The following is a 15,048-nucleotide window of genomic DNA, read 5'->3' as shown; positions in this document are numbered from 1 at the left end:
AAATATCAGATAATAATAAAACATTTCACTGGTCAATCAATACTTTTACATTAACTACTGATAATACTTACATATTTTTACTTTTGTAAGGTTTTGAACTGTACTTTAACTGTACTTTGTACAGTGTTTTATTTGTACTTGAACTGCAGTAAAGGATCTGAAGACCCCTTCCATCACCATGTAGTTCTTACTACTTTTTGTTGTTGTTAATATACTTTTTCAGTTGAATCATTTACGCTTTTATTGTGAAGGACGTTCGCAGCAGGAAGTGCTTCTGCTATTGAAACCCGTGCATTAACTGTGAAGAGACCCCGCAGCGGAAACTCGTCTCACAATCTTTCACATTTTCAACATGGTGAGTTTAACATCAGGTGAACGCGTCATATGTATTAATGTAATCGGGTTTAAGTTGTAGTTCATCGATATATCTCGTTTTACTGAATCATCTTTTGGTTTAATAACTAACTTTCTGGTCACGTGACCAACCGAGCAGCGGCTCTGATTAACGGTGGTTTAGCTGTGAAGCTAGTTCTGTAGATAACGGTTGTTAACGTGAAACAACATGGAGGACCTGAACCTGGCTCCTTCCCCACCAACGGCTCTCAGTGGCGGCAGACACGGAGCGTTACTTGTATCGGTCTTCTCGTACTTTTAAGTGTGGTTCTGTGTGTTTCTGATATTCATAAATAATTCACAAATAAATATATATCTTTATTAAAATATTTTTTTAAAGTGCGCCACTTTGTTAAAGTGCGCCACTTTAAAAAATGCAGCGTCTCTAGAGGGGGGCGTGGCCACCGCGTCTGACACAGCGTTGAATCAGAAAACCGTTAGTCACGTGATTAAACGTTCATGAATAATTATGATTTTTTTAATAAAAAGAGCCTCTATTATGCTTTATAAATGTGTATTTATATATATACATTTATGTATGTATATATAATATATGTATATATATTATATGTATGTATATATATATATTATATACATTGTATATATATATTATTTGTATGTATATATATTATATATATGTATATATATTATTTGTATATATATATATATATACATTGTATATATATATTATTTGTATGTATATATATTATATGTATGTCTATATATATATATGTATTTATATATTATATGTATGTCTATATATATATTATATGTGTGTGTGTGTGCTTTGTCTTGGAGCTGGATCCTGCTCATAGGATGTTAACACGTTCTTGTTTCCAGCGTGAATGCATCTCCATCCACGTGGGTCAGGCCGGTGTCCAGATTGGCAATGCATGCTGGGAGCTCTACTGCCTGGAGCACACCATCGAGCCCGATGGACAGAAGTCCAACGACAAGACCATCGCCGGGGGAGACAACTCCTTCAACACCTTCTTCAGTGAGACCGGAGCTGGGAAGCACGTCCCCAGAGCCGTGTTCGTGGACCTGGAGCCCACCGTCATCGGTACGACTCATGGGGGGGGATTTAAATACACACTATATATATATACTTAACAAAAAAATTAATACATAAAATACATGTATATAAACATATATATAAAATATACATTAAAATAATAATATACATGTATCAATCAAAATATATATATATATATTAAATATAATATATAAATGTGTATACATATATATATATGCATATTGTAAAAATATATTTAAAAAATATATATATATATATATACTTAATGAATGAGATCAAAACATGGACTCATTCTGGTGTCACGCCTCCTCAGACGAGGTGCGTACCGGGACCTACCGGCAGCTGTTCCACCCCGAGCAGCTGATCACCGGGAAGGAGGACGCGGCCAACAACTACGCCCGCGGGCACTACACCGTCGGCAAAGAGGTCATCGACCTGGTGCTGGACCGGATCCGCAAACTGGTGAGGAGGAGTTCTCTCCCGGTGACCCTGTGATGCATGATGGGAGGGCACCAAACACCCCCGATGCTCCCGCTGCTCAGACCCAGACACACAGAGCAGAAGGTGGCGGTCTGAGCTCTGATGCTCCAGTAACTAGTCAACGTGTTTCCTGTCGAGCGGCAGAGCATTTGAGTTCCTGTGGACCACGACCTGCTTCTCTGTCCCCAGTCCGACCAGTGCACGGGTCTGCAGGGCTTCCTGGTGTTCCACAGCTTCGGGGGCGGCACCGGCTCCGGCTTCACCTCCCTGCTGCTGGAGCGCCTGTCGGTGGACTACGGCAAGAAGTCCAAGCTGGAGTTCGCCATCTACCCGGCGCCGCAGATCTCCACGGCCGTGGTGGAGCCGTACAACGCCATCCTGACCACGCACACCACCCTGGAGCACTCTGACTGCGCCTTCATGGTGGACAACGAGGCCATCTACGACATCTGCCGCCGGAACCTGGACATCGAGCGCCCGTCCTACACCAACCTCAACCGGCTGATGAGCCAGATCGTGTCCTCCATCACGGCCTCGCTGCGCTTCGACGGCGCCCTGAACGTGGACCTGATGGAGTTCCAGACCAACCTGGTGCCCTACCCCCGCATCCACTTCCCGGTGGCCACCTACGCCCCCATCATCTCCGCCGAGCGGGCCTACCACGAGCAGCTGACCGTGGCCGAGATCACCAACGCCTGCTTCGAGCCCGCCAACCAGATGGTGAAGTGCGACCCCCGCCACGGGAAGTACATGGCGTGCTGCCTGCTGTACCGCGGAGACGTGGTGCCCAAAGACGTCAACGCCGCCATCGCCACCATCAAGACCAAGCGCACCATCCAGTTCGTGGACTGGTGCCCCACCGGCTTCAAGGTGGGCATCAACTACCAGCCCCCCACCGTGGTGCCCGGAGGAGACCTGGCCAAGGTGCAGCGGGCCGTGTGCATGCTGAGCAACACCACCGCCATCGCCGAGGCCTGGGCCCGCCTGGACCACAAGTTCGACCTGATGTACGCCAAGCGGGCCTTCGTCCACTGGTACGTGGGGGAGGGGATGGAGGAGGGGGAGTTCTCCGAGGCCAGGGAGGACATGGCCGCCCTGGAGAAGGACTACGAGGAGGTGGGACTCAGCTCCAAGGACGACGACGGGGAAGAAGAGGGGGAGGAGCTTTAGAGCTGGAAGTAGAGTTACACTTTATTTTGATCAATGGGTTCCATCATTGAATGTTTTTATTTCTTCACATGTTCAGAATTAATGTGCCAATAAAGTTCCTGTGTGGTTATTGATCTGTCTTTATTCTTCATTCTAACTCAAAACCAGTTGACGCTCCACTAACGAGCAGAAAGATAATTAAACTATCAATTATCCATCAACTATTTTACCGATTGATCAGCTAAACAATCGAATGTGAGCAAAGCATTGTGGGTAAACTACCAGAACAGGAGTACACATCAAACATCCATCAGTTTAAAGTCTTTAGTCACGTGCACTTTAAGAGCCTCGTCGACATCCTGAACTACAGCCCCCATGATGCACCGGGAGCCAAAGCGTTCTCGTGCGCATGCGCCGTCCAGTCACCACTGAGACCCGACAGAGTTGCGGGTGAGTTGTTGAAGGTCCGCAGTGACGTCACGGAGCCGGTCGCCTCCAGCACGATGAACGCGCTTCCTCTCGTGTGTCTGCGTCCTGAGCCGGTCAGGAGCTGCTGCTGCTCCCGGTGCGTAGACTACAGACTACAGACGTGTGTGTGGAGAGTTGTGTGTGATCGATACTGATCATCGATCAGCCTCCTCGAGCTTCTTACAGCTGCAGCGTTTATCGGGGCGTCGACCTGCAGAGAAGAGCTGCTGACATCACCACAACAACACGAGAAGGATAACAATGACGTCATCATATAACGGATTATAAATAATAATATGACGTAATAACAATATTATTAATAATAAGCAGCCGAGGACGTCGTTTCTCTGTCCTCATTCACTCAAGTTTATGAAGAGACATAAAATAATGATCATATAATATTGATCATATATTATTGATCCTATGCAGCTTGAACATGTGTCATATGTTTCTCCTCAATAGATGAAGCTTGTTGTCTTTGCTTCACTTCCTCCTCGCTCTCTTGTTCCCTTCCTCCTCCTTCCTTCTTTGTGTGTAAAATGAGAGAGATTTGGTTAACAGTTGAGTCAGGATTAGTTAACTCAGTGTTAGTAAACTTAGAGTTCAGTCTTAGTTAACCCAGGCTTAGTTAACCCAGGCTCAGCTAAACCAGGCTTAGTTAACCCAGTCTTAATTAACTCAGGCTCAGCTAAACCAGGCTCAGTTAAACCAGACTTAGTTAAACCAGGCTTAGTTAACCCAGTCTTAATTAACCCAGGCTCAGCTAAACCAGGCTCAGTTAACCCAGGCTTAGTTAACCCAGTCTTAATTAACCCAGGCTCAGTTAAACCAGGCTCAGCTAAGCCAGGCTCAGTTAAACCAGGCTTAGTTAACCCAGGCTCAGTTAAACCAGGCTTAGTTAACCCAGGCTCACCTAAACCAGGCTCAGTTAAACCAGACTTAGTTAAGCCAGGCTTAGTTAATGTTAATATCAATCTGATTTATTGAAAGGACCGTAATGACTAGGTTCCGGCAAAGCATCAGAGGAGACGGCACTTTGCCTGTGAGGAGAGAGAGATATTGTGTCTGCAGCTCAAGGGCAGCTACACGCCTGACAGTATTCAACATTCTCACTTGCTTTCAGTATTTACACATACCAAGAGGCACGGCCAACAGACAGCCCCCACCCGGGGGTACGAGGGAAATCTCATGAGATGACAAGAGTCAAGAAGATCTCAGGGGTTGGGATATGCACCTGTGACGAGATCTGGGTATAAAAGATTGAATCTTAATGTGAGGGGGAGGTGTGGTTTTTGGGCCTCGACTTGCATGTTGAGGAGAGGCAAGTCTACGAGTCTAGAGGCTAGTCTAAGGGTCTAGAGGCAAGTCTACGAGTCTAGAAGCTAGTCTCAGGGTCTAGAGTCTGGTCTAAGAGTCTAGACTCTAGACCCTGAGACTAGCCTCTAGACCCTTAGACCAGACTCTAGACCCTGAGACTAGCCTCTAGACCCTTAGACTAGACTCTAGACTAGACTCTAGACCCTTAGACTAGACTCTAGACCCTGAGACTAGCCTCTAGACCCTTAGACTAGACTCTAGACCCTTAGACTAGACCCTGAGACTAGACTCTAGACCCTTAGACTAGCCTCTAGACCCTTAGACTAGACTCTAGACTCTTAGACTAGACTCTAGACCCTGAGACTAGCCTCTAGACCCTGAGACTAGCCTCTACTCTTAGACTTGCCTCTAGATCCTTAGACCAGACTCTAGACCCTTAGACTAGACTCTTAGACTAGACTCTAGACCCTGAGACTAGCCTCTAGACCCTTAGACTAGCCTCTAGACCCTTAGACTAGACTCTAGACTCTTAGACTAGACTCTAGACCCTGAGACTAGCCTCTAGACCCTGAGACTAGCCTCTACTCTTAGACTTGCCTCTAGATCCTTAGACCAGACTCTAGACCCTTAGACTACTCTTAGACTAGACTCTAGACCCTGAGACTAGCCTCTAGACCCTTAGACTAGACTCTAGACCCTTAGACTAGACTCTAGACCCTGAGACTAGCCTCTAGACCCTTAGACTCTAGACCCTGAGACTAGCCTCTAGACCCTTAGAATAGATTCTAGACTAGACTCTAGACCCTTAGACTAGACTCTAGACCCTGAGACTAGCCTCTAGACCCTTAGACTAGACTCTAGACCCTTAGACTAGACTCTAGACCCTGAGACTAGCCTCTAGACCCTTAGACTCTAGACCCTGAGACTAGCCTCTAGACCCTTAGACTAGATTCTAGACTAGACTCTAGACCCTTAGACTAGACTCTAGACCCTGAGACTAGCCTCTAGACCCTTAGACTAGACTCTAGACCCTGAGACTAGACTCTAGACTCTTAGACTTGCCTCTAGATCCTTAGACCAGACTCTAGACCCTTAGACTAGACTCTTAGACTTGCCTCTAGATCCTGAGACTAGCCTCTAGACCAGACATGGGCAAACTACGGCCCGCGGGCCACATCCGGCCCGTTAGGCTTTTTAATCCGGCCCGCCGAACTTGTCCATATCGCGACTTTGTTTACTTCCGGTGTGCGTTGGCGCGGAAAGAACTCGTCACACGAAACCCTTCACCGTGATTTGTCAATCCGTTTGTCTGTCAACATTTCTCGAAAAAAACCAACCAATGAACACTCAGTAAATCACAAAGGACCTCCCATCACACAGGTGAGACTCATTTAGAAACAGCCGCAGTTTTGGCGAGCAGCGCGGAGCCTGGAGGAGGAGCTGCAGAGCCACGAGGAGGAACACGCAGCCAGAAGAGAGCCCCTTGGACCGGGTAAGAGTCTTTACTACACGTTACGTGTCACGGTGTCCGTCACGGTGTCCGTAACGTGCGCGGTGCTGACTAGTCTTGTATTTTACAGAGAGGATCCACCTGCAGCTCCACCTGCAGCTCCACCTGCCCGGCCAGCAGAGAGGTCTCGTGACACGATGACATGATGTTATTATAGTGAAGCTATATTGTAAATAGTCAATAGTTGTGTTCTGTTTTCTATTTCTCAACATGTATATAATGTAGAATTTTTTTATTTTTTTTGTACAATACATTTTTTTTATTTATTTTTTATGTAATGGTCATTTTTTATTTGCACACACCCCATGAAACTTTATCTGCAATATGAAGTCATTTCTCAGTCCCATCTTTATCATTTTGGTGAATGTGTGACAGACACATCATTTTTACTCAAAAAACGGAAATACAAAATGTGGTTTTCCTCATTTATTCAGTTTATTTGTAGAGCCCAATTTCACAAATTACAAATTTGTCTCGGAGTGCTTTACAATCTGTACACATAGACATCCCTGACCTTTGACCTCACATTGGATCAGGAACAACTCCCAAATAACCCTTCAGGGGGGAAAAGGGAAGAAACCTTCAGGAGAGAACAGAGGAGGATCCCTCTCCAGGATGGACAGGTGCAATTACATATATCTAGCATTGTATTCAGATATTTCACTGCTTTTGAGAACCTATGACATTTGGTAAACCAATTTCAAACACCAAAACAGTTCGTCCACATGAGTAAAGGTGTGTTTTCAGAAGAGATATGAATAATAATAAAAAATCGAACTTCAATTGTCAGCTTTAGGGTCATATTTTCTCGAGTAAAGCGCTGTCAGTCTGTTTGTGACGGGTTCTTACACATGCTGACCAGATGACGCCGCACATCGCCCTCACTTTAAAGACCCCTTTCTAGTTTCTGCTGCAGGCAGGATATTTAATACAGTCTATCTCTCAGGACAATCCGTCCATTATTTTGCGGGGTTTAAAACAATTAGAAATTATTGAGCTTGAGTATTTCGTTGGGTAATTTGTTTTTAATGTTGAAAGTGATTCCATTGATCTCTTTCCAGTAAATGTTGATTACTTTAACTTTGCACCTTAAATTGAAATGTATAAAAAACAGACGCAATCTCCAGGTTTAATAAATTACATTGCGTGTCCAAATGCTCCTGGCCCGGCCCCTCTGTCACATTTTAGAACCGAATGTGGCCCGCGAGTCAAAAAGTTTGCCCACCCCTGCTCTAGACCCTTAGACTAGACTCTAGACCCTTATGGTGTGTTCACACCGGACGCGTCAAAATGTTGACGCGCGTCGAGATTACATGTTAAGTCAATGCAAAGCTGCGTCGCTGCGTATTTCCCAGCGAGCAGCGCGTCAGACGCGTTTGAAGCAGCAGAACAGAGCGTTTGTCGCGGGGCGAACAGCGAACAGACGCAGCTCCTCGACGCGCGAGTTCAAATTTCCCAACTCCGGCAGCAAAGACGCGTGAGTCATAGTTGCGTCAGCCAATCAGCGTTGAGCAGCTCCGCTCGTCATCGTCCTGCCGGTTGAAAAAAATGGAGGAAAAGATTATTGTCGCCGTCTGTGGGCACCCCGAACTTTACGATACAACTCTTTATGCTTACCGAAACCGGAGCTATAAAGATAAAGCGTGGAACTACCTGGTACGTTTTGAATGTATGTATTTGCTTTTATTCTCGCTATTTGTTGTACTTTACTATCAACCAACCGCCGACATATGTGTTTCATGGCAGGAGATCTGCCGCCGGAGGTGGAAAAGTCTCAGAGACACGTATCAAAGAGAGAAGAGAGAGAGAAGCGCAGTGGGAGTGCAGCTCGGTCCACTAACAAGTGGAAGTCCTCTGCGGTCCTGTCGTTCCTCGACCCATTTATGACTCCGCCCCCGACGCGTCCGACGCGTCTGGTGTGAACACACTTTTTTCGACGCGCGTCAAGACTGCTGCGTCAGACGCGTAGAGAATTTTTTCGACGCGTCCGGTGTGAACGCACCATTAGACTCTAGACCCTGAGACTAGACCAAGGGTGCTCACACTTTTTCAGCATGCGAGCTACTTATTATGTGACCAAGTCAAGGCGATCGACCGACGGGGGGGGGGCTAGTAAGTGTGCTCACCTGCCGCGCGCGAGCCGAGAAGAGTTGTTGACGGGGGGGGTGCTAGTGACTTTTTCTTTGCTCCGTCCCGATGCGCGCAAACCGGTGTCAGGAGCTCCGCGGCGCACGAGACGGCGGGCAGAGGACTGTTAACGCAACACGTAGAGACAGAAATGACATGCTTCTGCTGTAATGTGGCGCTATAGAGAAAGTGACAGGGGGGCGGGCCAATTTTTTTTTATGTCATGCGATCTACCAATACTACGCCGCGATCGACTGGCAGGTCGCCGCGATCGACGTATTGAGCACCCCTGGACTAGACTCTAGACCCTTAGACTAGCCAGAGCGGTAAGAAGAGGGGGGGCGGGATCGCTGTTTATGTGAATGAACGGTGGTGCCATCCGGACCATGTGTGCGTGAAGGAGCGCTTCTGTAGCCCGAACATTGAACTGTTGGCCGTGGGGATGCGCCCGTACTATTTGCCGAGAGAGTTCACGTCCGCCATTGTGGTTGTCGTGTACGTGCCGCCATCAGCTGACGCTGAGGAAGCTGTGGACACCATCCACTCCACTGTGTCTGCTCTGCTGAATCATCAGCCTGGAGCATTCATGGCTATCACTGGTGACTTTAACCACACCACATTGGAAAAAGCTCTGCCAACCTTCCATCAATACATAGACTGCCCAACAAGGAACAATAAAACTCTGGACTTGCTGTATGCTAATACTAAGGACGCATACAGCGCCACTGCCCTTCCCCCCCTCGGCAGGTCTGATCATGACCTGGTCCGGCTGACACCCAGGTATGTTCCTCTGGTGAAGAGGCTGTGACCACCAGGACTGTGAGGAGGTGGTCTCTGGAGGCTAACGACGCTCTACAGGACTGCTTCGAGTCAACGGACTGGGATGTGTTGTGTGGACCGCACGGGGAGGACATCAACAGTATGACCGACTGCATCACGGAATACATCAAGTTCTGTGAACACACCACCATCCCATCACGGACTGGGCGCTGCTTCCCCAACAACAAGCCCTGGATCACCAGGGACCTGAAGGCGCTTCTTAACAAGAAAGCTGCTTTCAGGTCTGGAGACAGGGATGAGCTGAGGAGAGCCCAGCGCAACCTAAAGGTGAAGCTCAGGGAGGGCAAGGACTCCTACAGGAGGAAGCTGGAGGCCAAACTCCAGCTGAACAACACAAGGGAGGTGTGGTCTGGGATGAAGCAGATAACTGGCTTCAAGGTGGGAGGGAGACAGCCAGGGGGCTCCCTGGAGAGGGCCAACCAGCTGAACTGTTTCTTCAACAGGTTCAGTTCACAGCCCTCTCCTGTCTCCTCCACATCACACCTCCCAAACACCTCCCCCTCTGTCCCCCCTGCTGAGCTGCACATCCACCGAGCCCTCATCATCAATGGGCTCCTCCACCCTCCCCCCTCTCTCTGTGACGACTGACCAGGTGAGAAGACAGCTGGAGAAACTACTCCAGCGCAGAGCTGAAGGTCCTGATGGCATCAGCCCCAGGGTCCTAAAGACCTGCTCCACCCAGCTGTCTGGTGTCCTGCAGCGCCTCTTCAACCTCAGCCTGAGGCTGGGGGAAGTCCCGGTGCTGTGGAAGACGTCGTGCCTGGTCCCTGTCCCCAAGAAGTCAACACCATCTGGCCTCAACGACTACCGACCGGTCGCCCTCACCTCCCATGTGATGAAGGTGCTGGAGAGGCTGGTCTTGGCCCACCTCCGGCCGCAGGTGAAATCGTCGCTGGACCCTCTGCAATCTGCTTCCCAGCCTCATGTGGGAGTGGACGACGCCATCATCTACCTGCTGCAACGAGCTCAGTCGCACCTGGATGGAACCGGTGTCTCTGTGAGAGTCACTTTCTTTGACTTCTCCAGTGCAATAATAACTTAATATTTACACTATGTTGATCTGCACTTCACACATTTCATTTGTTTGCACTACACACATACACACACATTTCATTTCATTTGCTCTGCACATGTACACACACTTTGCTTTTTGCACACTGTCTATATTTAATATTTTTGTATTTGATTTGAATTGTCATTGGTATTGTGTGTTGTGTATGCATGTGTGTTTTATATATGGGGGGGCGAGCGGCTCACCTCTGATGGAGGAGGGGGTGGAGCTCATCATCTGAGAGGGCGCCGAGTGGGTGGAGCTAAGGCTGGAGGAGGAGGGGCTGGCCTGCGTGTTCAGAAACATCTCAGTCAGTTTAATATTTACTCAAACTACGAATAAAGAGAACTTTATTCTTCTAAAAGTAAACGTGAGTCATACACATATTTATATTTATGAATATTACTTTTTTCTTTTCCTGTTGGATGATAACAATTCTTCTTTGCAATCTATTCATTTTTATGATCCACAACATAGAATGATATTATATTAATTATCTGAAAAAGCAGCTGCAAAAACTAAATGTGTGCACGCTAATATCATATTACAACATATATATATATACATATATATTTATCTATATATATTTATATAAATATATATATATAAAGATAAATATATAAATATATATACATATATATTTATCTATATATATATATATTTATATATACAGGACTGTCTCAGAAAATTAGAATATTGTGATGAAGTTCTTTATTTTCTGTAATGCAATTAAAAAAACACAAATGTCATGCATTCTGGATTCATTACAAATCAACTGAAATATTGCAAGCCTTTTATTCTGATTTATTGCTGATTATGGCTTACAGCTTAAGAAAACTCAAATATCCTATCTCTAAATATTAGAATATCATGAAAAAGTATACTAGTAGGGTATTAAACAAATCACTTGAATTGTCTAATTAACTCGAAACACCTGCAAGGGTTTCCTGAGCCTTGACAAACACTCAGCTGTTATAAATCTTTTTTTTTACTTGGTCTGAGGAAATATTAAAATTTTATGAGATAGGATTTTATGGTTTTCTTAAGCTGTAAGCCATAATCAGCAATATTAAAAGAATAAAAGGCTTGCAATATTTCAGTTGATTTGTAATGAATCCAGAATGCATGACTTTTTTTTTTTTTAATTGCATTACAGAAAATAAAGAACTTTATCACAATATTCTAATTTTCTGAGACAGTCCTGTATATATACAGTCCATATATATATATAAATTAGGGCTGTCAGCGTTAACGCGTTAATCTATGCGATTAATTTGGCCGCGTTAACTCACTAAAATATTTTAACGCAATTAACGCAACTTTGTTTACTTCCGGTGTTCGTTGAAGTTTTTTCACTCCTCTGAGTGTCAAGCCGCGGCAGTACGGTTTAACACTGTTTCCGTTTTTAAAACAATTATTTCTCCGCGAAAATAAGGATCATAAATGAGTTTAACTCGTGGATGAATCAGTCGGGTTTCCTCCTGCTCCTCCTTCCTCCCGTCTCCCCCTCTGATACACAGAGGAACGGAGGGGCGACGTGTCGGGTGACGCGGCGCGGAGAGAACTCGTCACACGAAACCTTCAACGTGATTAGTCAATCCGTTTGTCTGTCAACATTTAGCGAAAAAAACAACCAATGAACACTCAGTAAATCACAAAGGACCTCCCACCTCACAGGTGAGGCTCTATAGCAGCCTGTCAGTCAGAGAGCAGAGAACACGGCACCAGGACAACTGAGCCTCATTGAATAGAGCTGAGATTGTTCTGGAATGTTTGATGTAGAACACGTGGGGGTGTGTCATATGCAAACGCCTTTAAAAGGCGAATTTACATTTTTTTGTAAAATGGAGACATGCCCCCAGCCTCCAGAGGGTTAACGTGACATATGTGAATGTCAGTCAGTCACCAAGGCCACTGGTTCTGCTGTTCAGTGGTAAAGATGACAGGACCAATGGGGTCTCAATATACTTCTTTTTTTTTACTAATCTGATGTTTCACTGAAGAAACAATTTATCATCCACAATATTAAATACCTCGCTGGCACTTTATAGGTAGGAGCCTCTTTGAAAACACAGCTCTGTGTGAAGTTTTGTCTTTAAAAAGAAGAAAAAAAACTTTTAATCGCGATTAATGAATTTCAAAATGTGCGATTAATTAGTTACTTTTTTTAATCGATTGACAGCCCTAATATAAATATATACATATATATTTATCTATATATATATATTTATATAAATATATATATATAAAGATAAATATATAAATATACAGGACTGTCTCAGAAAATTAGAATATTGTGATAAAGTTCTTTATTTTCTGTAATGCAATTAAAAAAACAAAAATGTCATGCATTCTGGATTCATTACAAATCAACTGAAATATTGCAAGCCTTTTATTCTTTTAATATTGCTGATTATGGCTTACAGCTTAAGAAAACTCTAAAATCCTATCTCATAAAATTTGAATATTTCCTCAGACCAAGTAAAAAAAAAGATTTATAACAGCAAAACAAAATCAAACATTTGAAAATGTGTTTCCAGGTGTTTCGAGTTAATTAGACGATTCAAGTGATTTGTTTAATACCCTACTAGTATACTTTTTCATGATATTCTAATATTTAGAGATAGGATATTTGAGTTTTCTTAAGCTGTAAGCCATAATCAGCAATATTAAAAGAATAAAAGGCTTGCAATATTTCAGTTGATTTGTAATGAATCCAGAATGCATGACATTTTTGTTTTTTTAATTGCATTACAGAAAATAAAGAACTTTATCACAATATTCTAATTTTCTGAGACAGTCCTGTATATACATATATATATAAAAAGATACACGGATGAAACCAGTGATCAGTGAAGAGGACGTGAGAAGTGTGGGTGTAGTATGTGTGTGTGTGTTGTGTGTATACATGTGTGTGTGTGTGTGTTGTGTGTATACATGTGTGTGTGTGTGTGTTGTGTGTATACATGAGTGTGTGTTGTGTGTATACATGTGCGTGTGTGTGTCTGTGTGTATACATGTGTGTGTTGTGTGTATACATGTGTGTGTGTGTGTGTTGTGTGTATACATGTGTGTGTGCGTGTGTGTGTCTGTGTGTGTGTGTGTGTGTTGTGTGTATACATGTGTGTGTGTGTGCGTGTGTGTGTCTGTGTGTATACATGTGTGTGTGTGTGTGTATACATGTGTGTGTGTATGTGTGCACGTGTGTACATGTGTGTGTGGATGTGTGCGTGTGTGTACATGTGTGTGTGTCTGTGTGTATACATGTGTGTGTGTGTGTGTGTGTCTGTGTGTATACATGTGTGTGTGTGTCTGTGTGTATACATGTGTGTGTGTGTGTGTGTGTGTGTATACATGTGTGTGTGTGTGTGTGTCTGTGTGTATACATGTGTGTGTGTGTGTGTATACATGTGTGTGTATGTGTGCGTGTGTGTATACATGTGTGTGTGTGTTGTGTGTATACATGTGTGTGTGTGTGTGTGTGTGACCTGTGGCGGTGCAGCAGCTTGAAGCTCTCGGGGCCGTGAGAGGTCAGGATCCCTCTGGTGGGTCCTGACCAGTGGTGTATAAAGTACCCAAAAGTCATACTTGAGTAAAAGTAAAGATACTTGACTGGAAAATTACTCAAGTAAAAGTAAAAGTCACCTATGAGAATACTACTTGAGTAAAAGTATTAAAGTATCTGATTTTTTTTGTACTTAAGTATCAAAAGTAATTTTCTGATATTAAATGTACTTAAGTATTGAAAGTAAAAGTAAAAGTAAATGCTGTTAATAAAAAAAACAAAGGGTCAGAATTTTGAGAATTATGAAGTTTATTTGTTTGGGTGCTGTGGCCGCCATGAACAAGGAGTATGAGCTCGGATGAACTTAGCAATATATGAATACTATGAAACTACTAAAATATAAAAACACGATTAACACAGAAAAAAGCAGAACCAAAAGTAACAATCAGAATCATCACTTTAAAGTGAAAAATGTCTTGTTCATCTTCAAAAGAAGTTGATTTTCAAAATGGACAGATTTCAGTGTCGCTCTTCTTGGACTGAAGACGAGTCCTGCGATGCTGAAGAGCCGTTCACCTGGTGCAGGTAGAGTGTGTCTAGCTTCACAGGCCCTGATGGTGCAGGTAGAGTGTGTCTAGCTTCACAGGCCCTGGTGCAGGTAGAGTGTGTCTAGCTTCACAGACCCTGGTGCAGGTAGAGTGTGTCTAGCTTCACAGGCCCTGATGCAGGTAGAGTGTGTCTAGCTTCACAGGCCCTGATGCAGGTAGAGTGTGTCTAGCTTCACAGGCCCTGATGCAGGTAGAGTGTGTCTAGCTTCACAGGCCCTGGTGCAGGTAGAGTGTGTCTAGCTTCACAGGCCCTGATGATGCAGGTAGAGTGTGTCTAGCTTCACAGGCCCTGGTGCAGGTAGAGTGTGTCTAGCTTCACAGACCCTGATGGTGCAGGTAGAGTGTGTCTAGCTTCACAGGCCCTGATGCAGGTAGAGTGTGTCTAGCTTCACAGGCCCTGATGCAGGTAGAGTGTGTCTAGCTTCACAGACCCTGATGCAGGTAGAGTGTGTCTAGCTTCACAGGCCCTGATGGTGCAGGTAGAGTGTGTCTAGCTTCACAGGCCCTGATGGTGCAGGTAGAGTGTGTCTAGCTTCACAGACCCTGATGCAGGTAGAGTGTGTC

The 15,048-nt window shown here is 44.7% G+C and overlaps 1 protein-coding gene across 2 annotated transcripts; it reads left to right on the top strand.

Annotated features, from left to right (window-relative positions):
- Window positions 1-297: 297 nt before the first annotated feature.
- LOC130207983 (tubulin alpha-1B chain-like) lies at window positions 298-3,192 on the top strand. 2 transcript variants are annotated; one of them, XM_056436805.1, is made up of 4 exons: window positions 298-355; window positions 1,234-1,456; window positions 1,743-1,891; window positions 2,099-3,192. In XM_056436805.1, exons 1-4 carry the CDS (start codon window positions 353-355, stop codon window positions 3,077-3,079), a joined length of 1,356 nt encoding a protein of 451 aa, XP_056292780.1. In that variant the 5' UTR covers window positions 298-352; the 3' UTR covers window positions 3,080-3,192. The 2 variants fall into 2 exon arrangements, with proteins under 2 accessions (XP_056292780.1, XP_056292779.1); XM_056436804.1 differs by lacking the exon at window positions 298-355 and having other exon boundaries at window positions 1,210-1,456.
- The last annotated feature ends 11,856 nt before the right edge of the window (window positions 3,193-15,048 follow it).

This window comes from Pseudoliparis swirei, chromosome 18 (genome assembly GCF_029220125.1).
Source record: "Pseudoliparis swirei isolate HS2019 ecotype Mariana Trench chromosome 18, NWPU_hadal_v1, whole genome shotgun sequence".
NCBI classification, from domain to species: Eukaryota; Metazoa; Chordata; class Actinopteri; order Perciformes; family Liparidae; genus Pseudoliparis; species Pseudoliparis swirei.
Note: the sequence above shows the minus strand (reverse complement) of the source record. Positions and strands in the feature narration are given on the sequence as shown.